Source organism: Nansenia antarctica, assembly GCF_963989245.1.
Source record: "Nansenia antarctica genome assembly, chromosome: 4".
Classification (NCBI taxonomy): domain Eukaryota; kingdom Metazoa; phylum Chordata; class Actinopteri; order Argentiniformes; family Microstomatidae; genus Nansenia; species Nansenia antarctica.
The window spans coordinates 60,762,653-60,781,146 of record NC_137689.1 but is presented as its reverse complement, the minus strand read 5'-3'; the positions used below and the strand labels follow the sequence as shown (position 1 = coordinate 60,781,146).

The following is an 18,494-nucleotide window of genomic DNA, read 5'->3' as shown; positions in this document are numbered from 1 at the left end:
ACGGTGTACACACATGTCTGCTCCAGCTTGTTCGATGCTCTTCACAGCTATGCGCGTGTAAGGACATTGTTCATGATACAAGTAAGTACTGTTGCTACGATAAGATTCATCTTAAATGGTAAGATTTCTCTCCCAAATATGTGCCTAAATCGACCCATTATTGATGTTCTTCAGCTCGCACAAGGCTGCATGACCTTCCTTCCATGACATGCCAAGCCAGTTTAGGTTAGCTAGCTTACTGATGACATGTTTTGTATAATATCATTGAATGTGTCTAAATGTACACTCTTGAGTTATCAAACATCATCTGTGGGTGCACTCTTCACCTTGCACTCTTGCACACTTGTAAATACGACATTTTAGTTATGTTTTCAGGAATATGACTGAATCTTTTTATACTGAGAAAGCAACTGATATTCTGTGATGCTCTAGTCTAGTGTACAATGTGGGCATACCACCTGGCCTCTGCTGTGAAAGGGGTGTGGCTGCAGTCTGTTTATGAAATCACACTGAGAGATACAGTATCCCACTGAACACCTGTGCAACAGTTTTTCTGCTTCACTTCATGTGTAAAGAGAGCCATCATCCCCCTCTATTCCTTCATCTGGCCTCAGACGCATGTCTACTTTACACCGACCTCTGATGACAACAAAGAGTCATGCTTTTCAGATTTGATCTTCCTTCAGCCTTTGCCAGCCTTGTCTTTCAATGGACCTGCTGGTGGCATCATGAAGGAGTGATACAATCAGAGCCTGGGTTTGTTTGGGGAAAGGCACTTGAATGGTCTCTGCCTTCTGGCCCAGATATTATTGATACAGTAGGGAGCTGCAGACTGTAAAAACACACAGGTTTCAGGCTGGATCCCCCTGCTTGTGCAATGTCTCTATGAACACAAAGCCAGGCTGTGTTATGACTAGAAGAAACCTCACACCCAGATGTAAGGTGGTGACGCTGATGCTGGGGGAATATTCACCTGCGTGATAGTAGGCAGTTCCTAGTAGTGCCCCATTTCTGTTAACAGCATGCAAGAGGTATGGAGTTATTACATACAATAGAGGATGTCATCCATGGGGATGATACACTGTTGGCTGTTCACACCTGTTGGCAATGAAAGGCACGGTTCAGAAACGCTCTCTCAAGGATGAGGGACCTTTCGGGGGTGGTTGGGCCCTTACATTTTCCACACTGGAGTTCCCCCTTAGGAATGCCTCCCAGAGACAATGTTGTAGGGAATTGTGTTAGATCTGCCAGAACGCCCATTTATTTTCAGAACTGTAAAATATCTTTGGTTAAGAAAACATCAGTGACATTGATTGATTTGATTGTAATTTTTGTTATTCTGCTATTGGAAACAGCAATGTTGGTGTGTAGACATTTGTAACGCCCCCTGCTGGTTATCATTACATGTTACATTTGCATTTTGAAAATATAATGCCCCGTTATTTAATACGGAAGTAAGAATTGCACTGCAACCAAATAAATGTATGAATGTCTGTATAGAGTTTTGGATTTAGTTTTCATTATCAGACTATTGCTTGCTTATGCTTAACTGTTGAGCCGCCTGGTCAAAAGCTGTGTGATTCTGACAGACGTGCTTGTCAGATTGATGTAAATATACTGATGTAAATATACTCCCTGTTGTTTGCTGTGACAGCTATGGCACTTATTCACCTGGGCCTACTGCGGCCGGTGTTGTGCCGTTCCCTGGCTCCACTCATGAGGTCTCCCCTGGCGGTGAGCACCAGGGTCCCACTGCTGCACCAACATGCCTGGGATTATCAAAGCCCGGTCCTTTCAGCTACCTGTGTTCGCCTTTATGCCACCAAGAAGAGTAAAGGTGAGTGAGTGGGAACCTGCTGCCACTCAACTGCTTTTAGCCTGATGATTTTGTCTAGTGCATTGTCAAAAGGCTACTAAGGAAATGTAGGGGTAGGAATCAAAAAGCCATTCAGAAGTTTTTATGCTCTGCTTGTGTACTGAAGTGGTGGTTGGAACACTAAATAGCTTTTTTTTAAGTCTTTGAGGAGCTTGAAAATAATCCCACTTCACTGTGTGTTCTCGTCTTGGTTTTATTTGTAATAACTCTGATTGAGTACCAGCATGCAAGCCTGCCTCCTCCTTCTGCCTTTGAAGTCTCTTGTAGTTCATAAAGACAGTTTTTGGTTGTTGCTATCCCTCAGTGAAGGCAAAGGGCCAGCTGGCCAAAGTGAACATCAACTCTGCGCTTGTGGAGGACATCATCAGCCTTGAGGAAGTGAAGGAGGACATGACGTCGGTCCTCACAACCCTGAAGGACGACTTCAGTCGCAACCTGAGCATCAGGACCTCTCCAGGTAGCCATTCTCTCTAAATGATGTTTCCATGGAGAGGATAGCCTACCTTTAGCTCTATTTGATGTTGATGGTATGTCATATTTATCCACAGGACGCATGCCCCGGGCATGAGGCCAGCAAGTGTCTTTTTGCCAGCATGAAAGAATCTAAAGTTCACACTTGCTATTTATTTGTTTTTAGTCAAGGGATGAGGATCTGTGTTTGTTTACTTTCTCCCTAACAAATGGCCTCAGGGTTGAGAGTGAGCCCTGGCCTTACCTTGACCCTGTTTCCTGAACTACATCCAGGTCACAGCCTCGCCCCTCTGGGCAGTTCAAAAATCAGGAGGGGGGGGGGCTGAGTGCCCTCGGGGAGAACGCAGCAGCAGGATCCATGCTCAGATTAAATGTGCCTCCCTCACTCTGTCCCCCCATCCTCTGCTTCTCTGTCCAGATGCACAGTAATCCATGGAAGCAGGAGGACTTAGAGTTGACAGGGAATTTGACTGAAGGGATGCTGGAATGGAATTACATCATTTTTTGTGTGTGTGTTCAATGATCGTCTCATATGGGTCTCATTATGTGGTGTGTTTGCTGTAAAGGGGAGCGGAAAAGTCACCTTCGCTGAGGGAAGGGCTGTGTAGAGAGCGGATTAATGCTTTGACCCTGTGTCTGGGCAACCAGTGGAGGTATTATGGCCTGTCACTCTGTCAGTTCCTCAGTCCTGTTGAAGACTAACTCTCTTTTCCATGGGAACATTGGCTAGGTCGGCTTCTTCCTGGACAGCTCTGTGTATACTGGCTCCAATTAATTTGCCAAGAAAGGAAAACATTTCCTGAACTCGCATGTATCTGAACCCCAGTCTCCCAGAGATGGGCTAGCGAGGGCTTTAGCTCCATACTCTGAGAATTCATTCATGTCGTCCTTCCTCATCATCCCAAAACTAGAGCACCAGTGTTGTCTGAAGTATTAAGCTAAGTCACACACATCACCTCACCTATGTTGTTGGCCGGTATAGCTTGACCTCCTCCTATAGATCGGGTTGTACTGCAGTCATTAGAATGAGCTGCCTGTGCCCTGACCAGGAAGAGCCCATTTGGCTAATGGCTTCCCCGACGATCCTCCGCCCTTGTGCAGTTTAGGAAATGCCTCTGTGCCCTTTGGAAGCGTTAGCAGATGTGCAGGCACACGTCTGGGCCCAGGTAACACAGATAGTCAGTAAGCTAAGAGGTGAGACTGACATGTGAGTCCGTCCCTCTAGCCCAAGACTTCCCCCAGATCAGAACAGCTCTCACAGTCGTGGAATGCTCTTTGCTGTTCTTTGACATCGAAATGACCGTTGTTCATTTTAATGTTATCCAATATCCGCAGATCTGAATGACTGTGTGTTTGTCCTTTGATTCGGGTGTTTGGTTGGTCTTTTGTGAGTTGTTATTTGGATTGCCTTAATGTGAGTTTGTTTTTTATTAGGTACAAACGTATAAAAAAAGGGATCACATTTTGTAGAGATTACACTATGGCTCACCTCCCCAACCCCCCTCCCTTGACTAGTAAAGGATAGGGTGAATGATGTAAGGCAGAGGACGGAGAGGGAGGAAACAGCGGCGTCTGAGGGAAGCCAGATGAGGAGAGGAGGACTCATGTTGGCGAGTAGCTCTGGTTCTCTGTCTGCAGTGTTAGGAGGGGGTGGGAGAGCGGTCTCAGAAACCTGCATCCCCAGTCAGAACCCTCAGCTCTCACACTCATCCAAGGGCCTGTCTGTGGCTTTATGTTGCCATATAAAAATACAGAAGTCTGTGCTACCCCAAAATTCATGTGGCAATATTGGCCAGTTATAAATCCAATTATCTTGTCTTGGTCTTTTTGAATCTGTGGTCCTAATGTGTTTCAGGAGCTCTGGATCACATCGTGGTCACCACCAAGGACGGCAGGGTTCCCCTCAACCAGCTGGGCCAGATCTCCATGAAGTCCCCCCAGCTCATTGTGATCAACATGACCGGCTTCCCAGAGGTGAGGTCAGAGCCTCAGAGCCACACTGCTGGGTGGGTTGTGTGTGTGTGTGTGTGTGTGTGTGTGTGAACCACTCTCAGCCACTACACATTCTGAAATTAGCACGTCATTTAAGGAAACTGGACAGAAATCTCCTCTCTGAACCTCTGCTGCATAGAAGGTCACGCATGCATGCACGCACACGCATACACACACACACACTTTCATATATATCTCTCTCCATTCTGAAACCCAACTCTGGCTCTCTCTCTCCAACCCTCGCCTCAGACAAAGTGATCGATCGCTCAGAGAACCCCTTTGTTCTGTGAGAGCGATTGAAATAAAGGCCAAGAGTCTGTGGTGAGCTGTCACAGGCAGGAAGTGACCGCATTTTGTCCTCTGGGTAAGGGAGCTGCACCAATGGACGCTCTCTCTCCTTCTCACTCAGTCCTCTCTTCCTTCGCTTTCTACACTCTTCTCTGCCTTTTTTTTCTCTGTTGTTTCTATCTTCCCCCCTCTCCTTGCTCCCCTTTTCTCCTTCTCTTTCTTGATCTAGCAGCCTTTTCTATTATTAATGAGGGTTGTCCCTGTCCGATGCTGAGATTAGTCTTAAAGGAAGATTGATGCTCTTTGTCCTTGGCTCATATTCATTTAGTACTGCAGAGTTCTGCTTCAACATAAGGAACTGAGCCTAACAGTTGGATTACAGATATTTAGTTTTCCTGGTTTTCTAATTCATGCATAAATATGTCTAAAATACAAGAATTGGCATAGCATATAATTCACTAGACAGAGATGTCATTATTTTGCACATGATTTGACTAGCTACCAGGCTTCGATTTCACTTACAATGGTTTTTTTTTCTTGTGATTTGATCATTTATTAAGCTCCCCCTTTCCTTCTCCAGTATCAGCACCACCAGATATAGGACCCCCTTCGGCAGCTTAGTAGCCTCTCATTACTGAACAGTCCTGCAAAGCCAACACAGAGGTGACTGCACTGCACCTAGAGCAAATAGCCTTGTAATTATTCCAATCCATTACCCACGTTCCAGAGGCCAGGCCATTGTTTTCCAGTCATTCATTAAGAGAAGGCACAGTTTTACCCCCCAAACCCCCAGTGGCTGTTGTGCAGTGGCACAGGCAGCATTAATTAAAGCACTTGGATCTTGGGAAGGCGTGGAAAAAAAGTGCTTGTGTGGTATCCACATCATTAACAAGGTGTTTTCTTTAGCCCTGTTCCTCTCTGGCCCGCTTTGAACTGCCTGTGTTTAATCAAACCCCCAGTGTAATTCCACTAGTTTTTAACATATTAACCAGAACACTGTCTGGTGTTTACAGAGCTCCGCAGAGGATTGCTGGCAGTTTTCCGTAACTGCTCGGGCTGTTGGGAAATAATGATGAATTCAATGCTGAGAACAATCAAACATAGGTATGGGCTGTATCTATCATTCTGGAGTTAAGAGAGCAACCAGAGAGTATGGCTGTTTTTTATGTACTTGACTTGCAAGGGCCTCATGAATTAATACATACAAATAAAACCTTTAATCTCTGTGCCAATTCTTCCCCCCAGAGTGGTTAAGACCAGAAATTGGCCAGTGAAGAGAAAAGAAAAAGGAAATTGATATGCTAGCTCTCACATCACATCATTTGCACCCTTTTAACATTTGGTCGAGGGAATTGTCACGCCGCAGCACACATTTTGAAAATGTGATCTTTGGTTTCTGTGGCACTTGATTATGTACCATTTGGACTTTCTGAACATTCGCTGTTAAGTGTTCACATTTTGTGGAGCTTTGGGGTCTCTGTATGATGAGCACTGAGTGTTGAACTCAGTAAACGGCATACACTACTGAACAGGTACCATGCACTCTACGCACAGGCCCCTACCCCGTCTTTGACACCCACAGGCACCTCTCCCACTAGAGACAAATCACATATCAGCCTATTCTTTAATTGCCATTTCAAGTATACACCCACCATTGGACTTGTGTATTACACAGACAACCCCTCTAATACATTGTGGGTACAAGGCCCCCCCCCAAAAAACGTACCCCACCATTATAGAGGTCATGGGGGGTCAGTGCCCTGCACTGCAACCCCTCAGCCACCTCCCAGAGGACCCAGCTCTGACAGTGCCCCGCGGCACTTCCACACCGCATGTGCTTTCCCCACCACGGCGGGGGCCTGACCCCCCCCTCCCCACCACACCCTCCAGACCCCTGCTCTCTAGAGTGGGGAGATGTTATACAGTTCACCATGCTCACCACGGATCAAAGACTGGCTGACCGGAGTCTGCTTCCTGGTGCTGCTGTGGGTCGGCCAGGGTATGGGGTGCAGCCGGGGAGAAGCTGGGTGGTGTGTGTGTGTGTGTGTGTGTGTGTGTGTGGGGGGGTTATGGGGGGGGGATTATGGATAGGGGCTTGGTGTCTGCAGGTAGAGTAGAGTGCTGCAGTACGGCGGTGCAGTCCCAGCTGGCAGTCATTAACCATAATGGGTGTTTGATCTGTCCTCAGGCCACTGTGGCTGCCACCCGCGCCCTCCGAGAGAGCAGTATGAAACTCAACCCTGAGGTGGACGGCACTATCATCAGGGTGCCCATTCCCACGTGAGTCCTCTCGCCCTGAGGGCCCAGACCTCAGCACTCTCTCTCTCTCTCTCCAGACCTCAGCACTCTCTCTCTCTCTCTCTCCAGACCTCAGCACTCTCTCTCTCTCTCGCTCTCCCTCCCACCACTTGCTCTCTCTCTCCTCACTCTCCTCCTCATTCTGACATTTCATCTTCCTCTCCCACTTTCACTCTCGCACTCGTTGGTCCATTCACTCTCTGCCTTTCACACCCTTTTAAAATGCCATGTTAAAGAAATGCATGAACATGTCTGCATGTTTCTAGTTGTTTCTGACATATTTATTTTACTAATTCGTCCAACTGGAGTGGTAGAAAACACCAGCGTGGTCAGAAGTCTTTGACCAGCTCTCCCCACCACTGCCAAGTCAAACAGCTTGACGTGCTGCCGTCACTTTCAAAACCACAGAAATGTTTGATTATATAGCCAAGCACCAGCAGCAGGTGTTTGTCTGGCAGCAGAGGATAGGGGGACGGACAGACGCCTTCCCCCGCAATCAGTCTCGGCATGCAACTCAATTTGCATTTTCAAAGAGAGCGACCGGCTTGATTGGCCGGGAATCAGTAATTACACATTATTGTTTGCAGTAAATAGACACCGCTCTTGGATTGTTTGCAAATAGTCCCAGGCAAAAATGCCAATTATGGAAAGAAATTGTTCCACTAACCAAAAACAAAGTTGTTGACTGTACTGTGACCTTAAGAACTTTATTTCTAGTCGCACTGAGAGCCAGGTATTTGGTCAGGTTAACCAAATATCTGGAAAGACGGTTAGGGTTACGGCATGTTCCACTACTGTGTGTGTGTGTGTGTGTGTGTGTGTGTGTGTGTTTACACATATGTGTGTGTATAACCCTGCAGGGTGACCCGGGAGCACAGGGAGAACCTGGCCAAGCTAGCCAAGCAGTTTGGCAATAAGGCCAAGGAGTCTCTGAGGAAGGTGCGCTCCTCTGCTGTCACCCAGGTGAAGAAGGCCAAGGATGGGGTGTCTGAGGACACCATCCGCCTGCTTGAGAAACAGGTACTGAGTTAGGCCAGGAAACTGAGATACTACGTTACTTACGGAGACCCTAAAGACCCTCAGATATTCTTCTAAAGCCCTATTCACACGGGATTAGTATTATCTGGGGACCTCTGGTCATTTGTAATAATTAATCCCACGCGAATTGGCCATTGTCCGGAAAAATGCCACCGCAACTTACCTGCCATAATTCATAACTCAGAGGTCCTGTGATAATAATAATCCCGTGCGAAACACCATGTCGGTAATTTGGGGTGAGTTTGAGAACTACGGAGCCCTGGAGTGGCCACAAAGAGAAAAAAGAACGAAAACAAGGCCACGAATTACGTGCAAATAGACAACAATGGAGGCTGCGATGGAAATTACATTATATTTGTTTGTTTATTTGTTATTAGGATATATTGAAATTATAAACTACTCTTCGCGCGTCCAATGCCTGTTCTTCTTCTTAGCAGCCATTACGCTTGTTGTTCATGAAGCAGATGTTACACAGAGTCATGACATCATATCCGGGAAATGTCAGTAAAAATGAGTAAAACACAGACTTCGCTTATCCTGTGCGAATGCGCCACAGGGTGGGTAATTTCTAAATTACATGAGGTCCCCAGATAATATGAACTGATATCATAAGACTGATTGTGAATTGACAAGACTATAACATTAGAATTGGTATTTCTTGCTCCTGTTCTTAAATGAATAACCCTTTAAAGACCAATAAATATACTTCTAAAAAATAAAAATAATTGGTATTATATTATATATGTATATATATGCCATGCCTTACATTGCAGTGAGTGCATACACTTCAGTACCATATTATGGTCCCAGCGGGAATAGAACACACAACCTAAGTATTATCAGGTTGTACTCTATTAACACAAATTAAGCAAGTCTGTATAACTTCTGGCTCCGTTTCTTGACATTGTCATTCCCTCCCATAAGCGTCATACCCTTCTATCTGTCCTGTTTAGTCTGTTTGTACACCAGTTTATTTATAAATCCTACATTTTGTCTGTCTTCTTCCTCTTCTCAGCTTCAGCAAATGGCGGATGGCTTTGCAGTGGATATAGACAAGCAGCTGGTCACCAAAACGAAGGAACTGCTAGGGTGACATGAACAAGAACGGCTCTATTTTTAAATGCTGCTTATTTGTCTGTGGCGCATGACTGGACACAACACGGAATCAAATCAACAAGAGGTCTAACTGTCAGGTTGATAGAGAGTTGAGCACTTGGGATAGCATCCGGTGATATTTGTGTTTTGAACTCATGCGTAAACAGGAGTTGGCATGGCACGACAGTGGCTGCTGGATCCTCCCTCCCTCTCTTCTTCAAACAAACACAAATGGGAGAAATGAACTTTTAATGGGATTTGGGCAGCCTCCTCCTAATCAAACTGATGCCACAAGAGCTGTGTTTATAAAGCACCCCACTAAATGTAAACTGTGGCTTTTTCTGGACGGAGGAAGTCTCCCGGGACAGGAGGAATACAGATATTAACTTGTTGCTAGATTCAGCGTTAAAGCCACTCCAAGCTGGCTGGTTACTCTCTGTCAGTTCTGAGGATTAATCCTTTAGCCAACAATGTAAACACAATAAAGTAGTGAGCACATTATTTATGGGCGCCATTACCGAAACTGCTTCGTACGTCATCTCTCTGTTTTTTTTCCTTTCTTCTCTTGCCTTTTATGTGAGTTAGATCCCCTTCATTAGTTTATGATAATGGTCTTTTCCTGTGTACAAACCATAATCAATGGCACCATAGCCATCACCCATAAAGGATAGAGTCTTAGTACAGTTTTCTTGGCCGGCTCTGAGAAGCTGCGTCTTTAATGGGCAAAACAGACAAGGGTCATTGAATAAACAAGGGTTTATAGGAGGAGTGAGTTTTCAGCGATTCTCTGTCCATGTGTCAGCAATTTGGGGGCATTGTGTACCTTGGCCTAAAACAGAGGCTCATGATCGATGGAGGAGTGAAAATCTCAAGTCCCTGGCCCCGAACACAGCCCTGGAAATTGCTTTCAGCTGATAGCTTCATTTCGGTTGACATTTATCAAGTGAATTACTGTTCCTCGCACTGTTTAGTACTACTGAGGTGGAATGGTTAGGGCGGTAGTGAAGGGAGAGGAGAAGAGAGCAAAGAGAGGAAATGTTTTTTCTTTAGCACTGGCAAAAATATACAATTCTTAATTAGCTCAGTAAACTTTGAGTTGATAGCTATACCCATTGGACACTGCTGGTTTCGGATGGAGGGAAGAGGGAGTCCCGACAGTGATGAGTTACATTTCCTTTGTTAACTTAGAATTGAAATATCTCTTGCCCCCTCTTTCCATTTTGCTTGCAGATTATGTAGGGTTGAATTATTCATCTTTTTGGTCTTGTGAGAGGCTTGTGACAATGGTGTAACATTGATATGCTGGTTCAGTGAGAGAGTAGGCCTACTTCACTGGCGGAGGGGGTCTGCAGCCATGAAGCAGGCTATCATACCTCCCTGCCTGTGTTCTCTGATTACGCACCCAACACCCAGCCCATGTGCCGATGGTTACAGGGACTCGAGAGCGTGGCGGAGCACTTCAGCAGGACAGAATTGGCTCCCGTACGCCCATCGCGTCCTCGCCTCTGGAGTGCGCGAGCCACCCGAGGATCTCATCAAGAATCCAATCAGCATGAATGTGAAATGCACTTCTGGTGTGATGGGGAAGACTTTCAGCCAGGCTGTTTGTGCCATAGGGCCAGATTCACTGCATATGTAAAGTAGAGTGAAAATTAACACAGATTTGATGTGCAGAGAGCAGCTCTCGTAAGGAGGGGATGAGGGAAGAAGACTCTTGTCTCATGAGCTAGGCAGAGAGGGAAAGGAATATGCACAGTATGGGATACATTATTCATCTTGAGTTGCATTGTTAAAAAAACAAAACAATTAAGTCAGTTCAGCCCCTATGCAAATCGTTCAGCACTAATGACATGTCGAAGGAGGTGCAGTAAGAGGAATGTCCAATTTCCTACCAGACATCACATTTTCTATCAGATTATAAGTACGTAGGCTAAATGATGTTGATAGAGACGTGTGGAATTCTTCCATTTAATTGGTAAAAAGATTGAAAATCTTTGATGGATGCCGCTGTGAATAATTTAGTATAGTATTCAAGCATAAAATGATGGTTGCATGTTTAAAACACCATTTGGATGTGGGGTATCATAATAATCTGGTAACTAATCATTGGTAGAGAAATTGTTTCCTTCCTGACAGACAGCCTATGTGCTTTTTCCAACCTGCGGAACGTGTGCTCATTTGGGGCTGTGTGTGCCCCTGGGTGCGCACCACAGGGGCCGCGCGCTGCAAGGAGCAATCCCCCTCGAACAGAGCCTTTCTTTAGTCTGAAGTGGTTAAACTGTCGTTTCAAATCGTCTGGACGTTGTGATTACCGGCACGGGAGGAATTATATATTTAGCTTTATGTCCGCCACAATTTCCTACCCCCGTCTTGATCTTAAGTGACTGGTGACCATGGTACTCTCGATATTCCTATCTCCAGGGAGTTGAACCCATCCCCCGGGGAGCATCGTAATCAAGGACTCCAAACAGCGGGGAAGAGAGAGTGGGAATGAGATGGCGGTATAGGTGTATCTGATGGGGGGGGGGGGGGTGTATGTCATGGGTGCCACGGTACCGTGTTCTTCTGCATACAGTAGACTTACTGTATGTTTCAAGTCACAGCGTAGGGGCTATAATGGTGGGCAAGTAGACGCCTACTGCCTAACCTTTATTTAAAAATAAATGGAAATGCTCAATTGAATCAACCAGACAGTCAAATAAGGTGGCCAATTCCATTCAATGGCTTAACGGCTTTGTATAAGAAGAACCTCCCACCTCATGTTGGTGAGGTAATTATTGGTCGGTGAAGTCATTAAACTGTATCCTCGTTCTCCATGGAGCCAAAGCCCAATTAACGTGAATCACTGCAATATCTTGCGAGACCTTTCATTTGTGACCTTCATGTAATTTTGACACTTGTGACTGATAGGCCTATCATTGCCTATCATACCAACATATTGGCCAGGTAGTCTGTAGGAGTTTGATGCAGAGTGCAACAGCTGGCACTTAATTGTCATCCAGAGTTGCTCATCCCCTCAATCAAGATAATGATGAGCTAGTTGGTGATCTCAAAGGAGCACATGTTTAATTGGGGTGACATTACACAATGATTTATCTAAGAGATTATGTTGTGATTGATTTGTACTATTGATTGTATATCCCAGTTCACATTCTAACTTGTTCTGGAAGTATTCATAAGGGACCATAGACCGTTGGATCGCAAGTGTATTCTAGTGTTTGTCTGTTTGACTGGGTAGGTCACTGTCGTTTATCAGCTCAAACTACAACAGGGCCACTCCACTGAGGGGCCTTCCCAGTTCCTATGTGATGGCATTCATAGAAGGGTGTGACACAATATGAAATACCCCGCTTTAGAGAATCCTTCTGCATACAATCCACATAGGTTCTGAGAGATTCCAAAGTAATTCATGATAACTCCCTCATAAAAAAAGTGATCATTTGGAAAGCAAATGCACGAATTGGACAGGAAGTCTGTTAATCTGAAACCCGATCCAGGAGGAAGGAAGGACACAGGAACCGGCGTTCAGAGCTTTCACCAATCATATTCATCACAGGGCCAGGCCCAGACTCATTAGGCCACAGCACTGCACTTAACTAAACATCTTTTCCATAAAATAAATGCTTCCAGGTTACTCAGAGCCTAGGTCGCTGGAGCATCTGATCTCAATTACCAGCGAGCTGGTGGTGCCGGTGGTGGTGGTGATACCGGACCCCTCTGAACCTGTGAGCCCACAGCACCATGGCAACAGGCGAGAGGCGTACTCCAACACAGATCTGCGTGCTGTCCCTCTCATTTAGAATACAAGGGGGTAAGAGGGGAAAAAACTTTATTGAATAATTGGTTCCTCATGCTCTCCTTTCCTCAGAATATTAATTACCATATGATGAAACCCCCCTTTTTAGTGTTTTGGGGTCTTGGGGTTGGTATTGTGGAAGGATGTGGGGCCTAGTGTATATGAGGAGCTCCTATTTGATGGGTTTAACTGTCATTTGGGGGGGCGGGCGGGCGGGGGGGCAGACATTTGGTGTGGAGTTCCAGTCCAGAGGAAGCAGTATTTTTCTTCTTAGTTGCAACAGAACTGGAGGATCTTGGACGGAGGGATATAAAAGTATTTGCAGCACAGATTTGTGGATTAATGGGCTGGAGCATGTCATTTCTTCTCAGGTCACACGCAAAAAGTCAAGCAGCAAACAGGAAAGAACAAAAAGCAGAAAAGCTGCAGAGCATATGTTCTTATGGATGTCTAATAGCTGCTTTCAGTTGTTTTTTTGTCCGATTAAAGGTCAACACAGATGAAGAATCTGGAACATGTTTCTCTCTCTCTCTCTCTCTCTCTCTCTCTCTATGTCTTTCTCTCACTCTCTCTCACTCACACACACACACATCTGTGCAGGTGAAATTGTTTCTTGTGGCTTGTCTGGCCCGTCTACATGACGTTCTCTCTGTGCTCTCGATTGGTGTTGTGTCAGACATGCATATCCTTGCATCAGACCATGCTTATGAACATATAGAGCACAGCTTAATCTTTGTCTTCCTCTCTTGCTCCTTCACCTAATCACTTTATCCAACCCCCTTATACACATGTATATATATGCTGTGCATATGCCACTCTGCTTTATCAAGACACCATTGGTTTCCATGGTAACCCTCACTTCACATCCTCACAACAACATCATGTTGTTCAAATGTGTATACAAAGAGGAGAGTGCACCTCCTAGTGGAAATAGATGGGCTAACAAGCTGGAAGCCAAAAAATGACACATACATAGGCTACATGTAAGAGAAAGGATATGTGTTATCTAATAACAAAATCACTATTAAGTTTTTGCATTGTTGCTGCTGAATCCAGTAAAAAAATATGACTACTGTTGTATCCTTGTTATTATTAGCAAAGTTTGAGAATTAGGCCTTTTCTGCTTGTCTGCGAGTGATTAGGCGCAATGGACGTGAGTCTTTACGCATGAACTCCTGGCAGCCCCAAAGCTCCTTCAGCTGTACTGAGAGGCCTCTATAATGGAACACTCACCCAAACCACAGTGTTCTGGAGTGATCGGTGATGAAAGCCTTTGTTCTGACTCCATCAACCTCTCAATACCCCTTACAAGTGTGTAGCTCTGCTGTGAAGATTAGAATATAGACAAATAGTGTCCTTAAAAAACAGGAGCAAAAAATGCAGAGCACTCCACAAGAGGAAAACACCATTTGAGTGAATCTACATGAGTGTTGGAGGTGTAGTGGTGAAAACTGGGCATCAAGAGGGCATTCCATTCTCAATATCCTCTTCTCTGGTTGAACTATCCCTCCATCCTTACTCGACATTGGTTCTTAAATGTCCAATCTTTGAAGGTAAGAGTCTGTGATATAAATATTCTGCTTTTACATGGAGGAAATAGGTGCAGTTATATTAGTGCACATTTAGCCAACAGAGGGAGACAAAGACTGTTGGTCTCACATCAGAGGACCTCGCTCATTAGGTAGCGTCCCTACTGCCTACCATCCACAAGGTTTGCAGAATTGAGGGCATTTTAGGCGAGAATGCTTTTTGGTAGACTTCAGATCCATATTTTTCTTGATCTTAGACCAACTGTAAAGATGGTTCGCCTGTCTTCAATCTGAGATGAGAAGTACACAATGAGGCAAAGGCAACTGGAGTATCATTGATGGTCTGAGATGAAAAGAAACTGTGTTAGATTGCATGTGTGTGTTTACCTAAACCTTTTCCTGCTGGTCACACACATACTGAGTCACGCAATAATGTGACGTGTTTTATTTGATGTAGAACAGGCTGAAAAGATAACCACAGGGTCATTATGTACACAATACATTTGAACCAATCGGTAGATGAGCTATACTGGGAGCACAGAATAATGTATTCTCTGTTTGCCTAGAGATAATGGTTTTATTACTTTCATCTGTTTCTTAGCAGCCTGCCTCAGACAGTCCCATATACAGAAGGCAAACAGTTACAGACACCTCCATTTCTACCTTTTGTGAGAGACACACACATACACACCCACACACTACATATGCAAGGCATGTCCCTTGGTTCCCTTCCTGATGTAACAAGAAGGGAGGCTCTCATCCTCTCTCCCTGGCCTACTCCTCTTCACATCTGTGAATGGCTGAGGGTGATGGACGGTACCCTTTTGTCCTACGTGCTGTTTGGGGTGGTGGTGTGGCTAGTGGTGGCTGTCTATCTGCTGGTCTGCATCATGCTCCTGTGCTCTCTCTGCTGTAAGAACCAGAGGGAGGAATGTGACATGGAGAGTTCAGAGGTCACCCCTGCAGAGATTATGGAAATCCTGTGAAAAGCTGATGGAGAGTTCTAGAGTATGTCTGAACTGAAGATGTCTCTCACTCTTTCTGATTACCACAAGACCCTCAGCGGTAGGTAGAAAATATTCCATTATTGAGCATTATGTCTTTCACATTAGATAGTGCGGCAGCTTAGCAAAATAATGGGGACGCGCCGGACAAAAGCACCAAACTTTTTCCATGTGCTCTACATCACCATAGCTTTCAATTTTTGGTGGGAGCCACTTCATCAAGATGGCCGATGGCGGCCATCTTGGATTTCCAAGGTGGCCGGCATGTAAAATCTATAAGTGCAAATATCTCGGCTTCCAAGCCACATACAAGGTCAATCTTGGTGTCAAAATATACATTTTCTGGGTCAAGGAATGCATTAAAGCTATTGAGAATATCACTAGATGATTATTTGTGCCGAGATCAAATAAATATGTTCATTCTGGCAATGTATCCATAAGTTTCAACTCGGTTCCTAAGCAGCTGGACATATATTAATATGTATGTTTTCAATGGCATGTATATTGAAAAATGGACAACATGCATTAATTGAATTGAACTTTATGTGCTTCACTTTTTAACATAACAAAGCATTTTATATCATCAAATTATCGGTCACATTTACAACTGCAAAGCTCTGTGCATTTCCAGTGTGCTTTCTTGCATGAGCACTTTGCACCACAGCCACTTGCGCTTTTACAGCCACATTTGACCAGTTCAGTGCAGCTTTCAAAAGCCATTGGTAGAATGCTCCACACAGGAAGCCAGACCTGGCTGTCTCTATCCAATGTCCATCCACATCCTTCTGGACTGGGTGTCGGCTGCTGAGCCAGTTCAGATGTTGCCCAGATCCCAGACTGGTAGGCAACTCGCTTCAAGTGCTGCAGAAGGGAATCTTGTGTTGGTGGAATGTGTTCCATGGTTCTGTTCTTCTGGCAGAACAACTCTCTCCGTGCTTCATTAATAGATTCCACATCACTCATCTTGTCGTAAAGGACGATTGTGTAGCGCTCCAGAAGTTGAAATTGCTGGGCATCTATGGTCACGGGAGTATGGCCCAGAGTATGGCAGATGTTATTGATATGAAGATATCTGTAGTTCTTGCCAGTGCCAAAAGCGACCCAGATGTCTGCAGCTGGATACTTGGAGGACAGGGCATGGAACTTGCCGATGAGGATAACGACAACATCTGTATCCACAGTGCGTACCAAGCAGGTAGAAGAGCGATGCTCCAGGGCATCAAGCAGATGAATCAGTATCCTGGTGTCGGCCTCTTCATGGTTACATGGCAGTATGAAGTGGCTGGTGTCTGTGCCGACCACTCTGGTGCCAGATGTAATGAAGACCTGCTTACCATCTGGCCAGGCAATGGATGCAATCTTCCTGGAGAGGAAGGTGAAGAGTTCCTGCTTGTTCATAGGGTCACGCAGGAAATCTGGCCAATTCCCTGGCAGCTTGTTCTGACCAGCCACCTTCCGTCGTATCCCTTTGCCTTGCTTCTCCCTTGTTGACTCTTTTATGCTGCTGGTGATGTAAGTATCCCAGACCACATCAACTCTTGCAGAGGTCTCCAAGTGCTTCATGATGTGGGTGGGAACAAAGACACAACTGGCATATTCGTCGAATGTGGTAATGTTGGTGGTGGACAGGAAGTGCACAACAGCAGCACCGTCGAGTACTTTGACATCAAAAGTCCCTGGAGGTAAAAAAGAAAGTTAGTTAAAAAACGAAAAACAAACTTTAAATAAGGACTCTCTACAGACCTTGAAGAGAATGATATGCACTTTTTTCTGATTATTACTGATACTACTTAATGCCACTGACTGATTACAACTTGTTTGTAAAAAAAAAAAGTACCTGGAGGTTCCTGTTGTGTCTTCTCTGTCAGAACAATTAGCAGATCTGACTTCTTTCCCAAGCGTAGTTTCCCTCTGTCAGATAGGGAGGGAGGGTATGGATGGTTTTCGTGCTTAAAAAAGGTGCTCATGTCACCCTCTCTGTGTTGCATGGCTATATATAATTGGGAGAAGAGTGCAACATCATCCTTCAACATTGAGATCTGCCCTGCCTGCTTGGTCTTGGTCTTGGGTGTTGGGCATCTGAAGAGAGGCAGTGAGTTATTTTTGATGGGCTCGTGAATGGAGTGTGTGCGGTTCCTGATCACTCTCTCATGGTACTTGTTGTACTGATCTCTGCCCACTGATTCCACATTGCGGACTGTGTTAACCACAGACTCGTCAGTTATATTTCGTGTGTCCAGCATTAGAAGCTCGGGGGTATCATCTAGGAATGGATTGCTCATCCCAGTGATGGTGTGCACCAGAGAGCTAGTGCTTGTTCTTTGAATGTCTTCTGTGTAGACATTCCTTCTTCATGGTGTTGTTGTTTATTGCCTTCTTCTGAACTCCTGCTCAAACTCTTTTAGGAGTCATGCTTGTTCAGGCCCTGCGATCATCCACTTCTTGAATGCTGAGGGATTCTCGGTGAGTCCCACTGCACCCCCAGAACCCTTCACCAGATCATTATTCTGCTCATGAGCCTGGTCTATCGGTATGCTTGAGAATCTGTTTGTGGTCTTGGGAATAACCCAGTGACCATGTTCTTCAAATTCATTGTGAATGGACATGGGCAAGCTTTCCATCTCGCGGATGTGGACAGGAATCCATCTGGCATAGTTCTGGTGATCAAGGGCGAAGAACCATGGGACGAGAGCCTTCAGTGACTCCACATAGAGGGGGAAATCCTGTTCTCTGTGGGCACGTACAAATATCAGACCCATTATTTCCAAGTTGAGGATGGTATCCCAGTACTGGAATGTTGGACTCTTGGTGATCATATCTTGTCTCCAAGCTTCTTTGATCTTCTCATCACGTGGTCCCTCAGTCACCATGTCCAAGAAGGCATCCTGCTGCAGCTTCCCCAGTGCCAGAGCGCTCAATTGGTGGGCATGTCTTGTCCTAGTGAGGTGGGATGCTTTGAGGAAAGAGTCAGCTGTGCCAGAGGATGCGATACCAGCCTCAGTCAGTGCAGTGGTCCAAAAAAAGAAAATCACATAATGATATTCTCAATAGCTTTAATGCATTCCCTGACCCAGAACAATATCATTTTGACACCAAGATTGACCTTC

At 45.2% G+C, this 18,494-nt stretch overlaps 1 protein-coding gene across 1 annotated transcript; it reads left to right on the top strand.

The window, feature by feature from the left end:
* Window positions 1-16: 16 nt before the first annotated feature.
* mrrf (mitochondrial ribosome recycling factor) lies at window positions 17-9,520 on the top strand. Its single transcript, XM_080528283.1, has 7 exons — window positions 17-81; window positions 1,655-1,837; window positions 2,181-2,333; window positions 4,203-4,321; window positions 6,816-6,907; window positions 7,786-7,945; window positions 8,979-9,520. The coding sequence occupies exons 2-7, from the start codon at window positions 1,657-1,659 to the stop codon at window positions 9,054-9,056; spliced, it is 783 nt and encodes a 260-aa protein (XP_080384409.1). The 5' UTR covers window positions 17-81; window positions 1,655-1,656; the 3' UTR covers window positions 9,057-9,520.
* Window positions 9,521-18,494: the final 8,974 nt, after the last annotated feature.